The sequence below is a fragment of the Chelonoidis abingdonii genome, chromosome 16 (genome assembly GCF_003597395.2).
Source record: "Chelonoidis abingdonii isolate Lonesome George chromosome 16, CheloAbing_2.0, whole genome shotgun sequence".
Taxonomy (NCBI): domain Eukaryota; kingdom Metazoa; phylum Chordata; order Testudines; family Testudinidae; genus Chelonoidis; species Chelonoidis abingdonii.
The window spans coordinates 4318872-4322417 of NC_133784.1; the positions used below are offsets into that span (position 1 = coordinate 4318872).

The 3546-nt window shown below is 66.7% G+C and overlaps 1 protein-coding gene across 1 annotated transcript in view; it reads right to left on the reverse strand.

Moving 5' to 3' along the window:
* Window positions 1-753: 753 nt before the first annotated feature.
* The window catches only part of PDZD7 (PDZ domain containing 7), a 26720-nt gene continuing 23927 nt past the window's right edge, over window positions 754-3546 (reverse strand). Inside the window, exons 12-14 of the mRNA XM_075073042.1 lie at window positions 2737-3285; window positions 1854-1954; window positions 754-1059 (exon numbers count right to left, since the gene is read on the reverse strand). Coding sequence (XP_074929143.1) covers window positions 874-1059; window positions 1854-1954; window positions 2737-3285 — 836 coding nt within the window. The 3' untranslated portion in view covers window positions 754-873. The remainder of the gene's footprint in view (window positions 1060-1853; window positions 1955-2736; window positions 3286-3546) is intronic.

The following is a 3546-nucleotide window of genomic DNA, read 5'->3' on the forward strand; positions in this document are numbered from 1 at the left end:
TTTTTAAGAGATGTGTGTGTCGGGGGGGGGGGGGGTGAGGGGGGCAGTGAGATGCCAGGAGCTGGCTGAGCCCGGGTACCTCTAAAGTGCATGGGGTACCCCACACAGATTAACAACCTACAGTGGGAGCCAGCTAGTGGAGCGCTCCCCAGGGGGTGGGGCATGGGGGAGTCACTGCACAAGCAGCCTGCTAGAAACAATGCTCCCCCCAAGCCAGGCTGTGCCGGGGGAGTGGAACGGTCCCCCAGCAGCTCCTGGCAGCAGTAGTAGGGCCTTTAGCCTCTCCCGGGCCCCCCAGCTCAGAGAGGGATTATGGGGCTGTGGCTGGGAGCTGCCCTGACCTGCGGGCTGCGAGGTGCCAGCTGGACTGTGGCACATGGGAGGCCTCAGGTGCTGCCCTCCCAGCCTCCCCCGCCAGGGCTGCTGGAGCAAGGCCAGTCCCAACCCTGGGACCCCTCCTGCGGGAGCTGAGCAGCCACCCTGTGCCCTCATTGGTGCCACGTGGCCCCTCACTAGCCCAGCAGGGGCAGACAGAGGGCCAGGAAAACACGGTGACCCGTCACCTGCAGGAGGCGACACATGGGGGCAGCCTGGCTCAGCTGGGGAAGGTGCGGGGCAGGCTGAGGTTGCAGCCCCATGGCGTGGCAGCCCCCTGCTGCTCCTCCCTGCCCCCGGGGCTGAGTCTCGCCCATGCACCCAAGACCAGCACGTGTCAGGGCCTGGCTGAAGCCACCTGGTGCTCTTGGGCAGCGCACTGAGCCAGGGGGCTTGTCCTCCACTCCTGCCAGGCTGCAGTCAGGTTTGTGGGGCTGGATGCCCATCGTCCTTGAGGCTCTGCTTGTCCTGCCGTGGGCCTGGAAGACGTCTGTTCACTCAGCCCGTCACTGCTGGCCTGGTGCCGTCCCTGGCTGGGCTGCATCCCGCCTTGGGCACCTTCACCACCAGCTCCATGGGCGCCTGCCGGTTGGTCCTGTAGGCCTGGCGGATGAGGTCCACCGCCCGCTGGTGGGTGACATTCTGCAGGCTCGCCCCATCCACTGACACCAGCTCGGCCCCAGCCTGGCAATGCCAGAGAGACAGGATTGGGAGCCTACAGGGATCGGTCACCAGCCACTGGCATGCAGCCTCCTTTGGGGGTGGGACACGGCAGCTGTGGCAACAGCACGTAGCAACCCTACACAATGATGGGGGGGGGGTGCTAGTGGGGGGACAGTGACCCTGGGCAGCAGGGAGAATGGCTGTTACTGCTTTAAAATCCGGGACTGCAGGGGCCAAGCTTGCCAGCTGCTTCCATGGGTCTGGAAGCCATCAAGCTCCAGGCTGCAGCCTTGCGTTTACAAAGAACCCTTGCAAGTGTGACCCAAAGGATACCTGACACCGCGGGCGCCTACCTGTGGCTGTAGCCAGCCAGAACCAATGGCTCCGAGTGGCCTGAACTGCCCCTTCTCATGCCAACTGACTGTTAACTCTGAACCCTACTGATGGCAAAAGGCAACCATTTTGCCTCTCTTGCCCCTGAGCAAAGCACACAAGGGAGCGCGATGCTCCTGCTATGCAGAGCTGTGCCACCCGCCATGCACTTTGCCATCTCATGAGAAGGGGGGGGCACAGGCAGAGAGGTCCGTGCTGGTGGCGGAGTCTAGTGCAGGAGAGCAGCTGGGAGTCTGTCCTTCACCTTGCATGTCCGACTCAGCCCTGGCCAGCACCGTGGTTGTGCGTCCCTCCCCGGGAACCCCCAGGACTCTGTGTCTGCCGTGTCTGATCAATACCCGGTCCGTCCCGCAGAGAGACCAGTTAACCGCCCCGGGAGGTAGCCCCAGCCGCAGCAGGGGACTCTCGCTCGCCCCCCGTACCTTCAGGCTCCTGCTCAGGAACGCTGCCCCTCCGGGAAAGATCTTCTCAATCCTCACCATTGGCTGCACCTTGGACTCGATCCCGCCCGAGATGCTGATCCCTGGAAGTCAATGAGGAAGCAGTGGACCAGCCTCAGCCTGCCCAGTCCGCCCAGGCCCTGGCACCTCTGTGCAGTGCCCTCAACGCCTGACCCGCTTCAGGCACCCCCGGCCCTATAGCTGGGATGTGTGGGGCGGAGGGCTAGTGACCCCAGCTGGACACCGTGGCAGGTTTCGGTATTCACACCCGCTTCTAGCACCATCCCGGCCCGCGTCCCACTGTGCCCCCCCAGGCCCGTCTGCGCTAGCAAACAGTGCTGGGTCCCCCTCTGTCCCCCTGGACAGAGACTCATGGGAGTTGGGGGGGGCTCCCTTAAATACAGATCCCAGCCCCCCCTCCCCCCCCGCAAGCAGATCAGGCTCCCCAGTGACCCCTCCGGGCTTGGGCCAAGCTGGTTTTCCAACTCCCACATGATGGGCTCCTGTGTCTCTGAGACTCGACTCCATGGCCGGCCCCGACGCTGGGGTCTGTGAGCCCAGCCCTGGGGGGACTCAGCCGCCCTGTGACCGCGCCCAACTCCAGCCCCTGCACGGTGCCCACCCTGCCTGAGTCCACCTGGAGCCTCCCTGCCACAGCCCGGATTTCAGCTGCCACCTGCGAAAAGCCTGACCTGTGAGCAGGAGCAGCGGGACGGCCTGGGATGATGGGTGCAGGCTGCAGGGAGCCCAGAGCTGGGGGGCTCCGGGGGTGCATGGGAGGCAGGAGCGAGCCCAGCGGTGGGGGGCACAGAGGGTGCACCGGGACAGGGAGGGGCTGCAGGGAGCCCAGCGGCGGGCCACTCACCCAAGGACTGCCTGAGCTTGGAGAGGCGAACGCTCATTAGCTCGTACTCCTCCTCGGCCGGGCCATTGTGGGCCAGCCCCTCTGCCCCCTGGGCCCCTTGGCTGGGCGCTGGGATGCCCGCAAAGAGCTGGCAGATCCGTGGCCGAGCCCGTCGGGGCTTGCTGAGCCCCACGCAGAGCCAGTCCCCCTCCGGCTCGGCCTCCCCCTGCCCATCGGGGGAGCTGGGGGCACGCGGCTGCTCGGCACCCTGCCCTGCTGGCTGCGCCAACGCCTCTGCGGAGGGGTCGGGACATGGCACGAGTCCCGAATGCCTGGCAGGCTCCGCCAGCAGCCAGGGCCCATTGGCAGCTGGAGCTGCAGGGGTGTTGTGGGGGCCAGCGCAGGCGTCCACGGGCACGTCGGGCAGGGGCGTGTAGCCGCACGGGTGAGTCGGTCTGGGGGAGCCCTTCAGCCACTCTGGCTCTGCCCTCGGCGCCAGCCCCCCCCCGTCCTCGGCGCCCCCCGGCTCCGGAGCCTGGAGCGGCCGCAGCAGGAACCCTCCCCGGCGGTCTGCAAGGGAAAGACAGGCTGTTAGCAACACGCCGGGGATCCCCCAGCCCTATCCCCCCCACCCGCCCTCGGCCTGTCCCCGGCCTCTGAGACCCCCCAAATCCCAGCCTCTGAGACCTCCTTCTCCTAGCCCTGCCCTGTCCTTGTCCTCTGAGACCCCTCCAATCCCAGCCTCTGAGACCCCCCCCCCACAGCCACCTCTGCCAAACACCCTGTCCTGTCTCCAGCCAACCCCTGCCACACACCCCTGCAGCCCTGCCC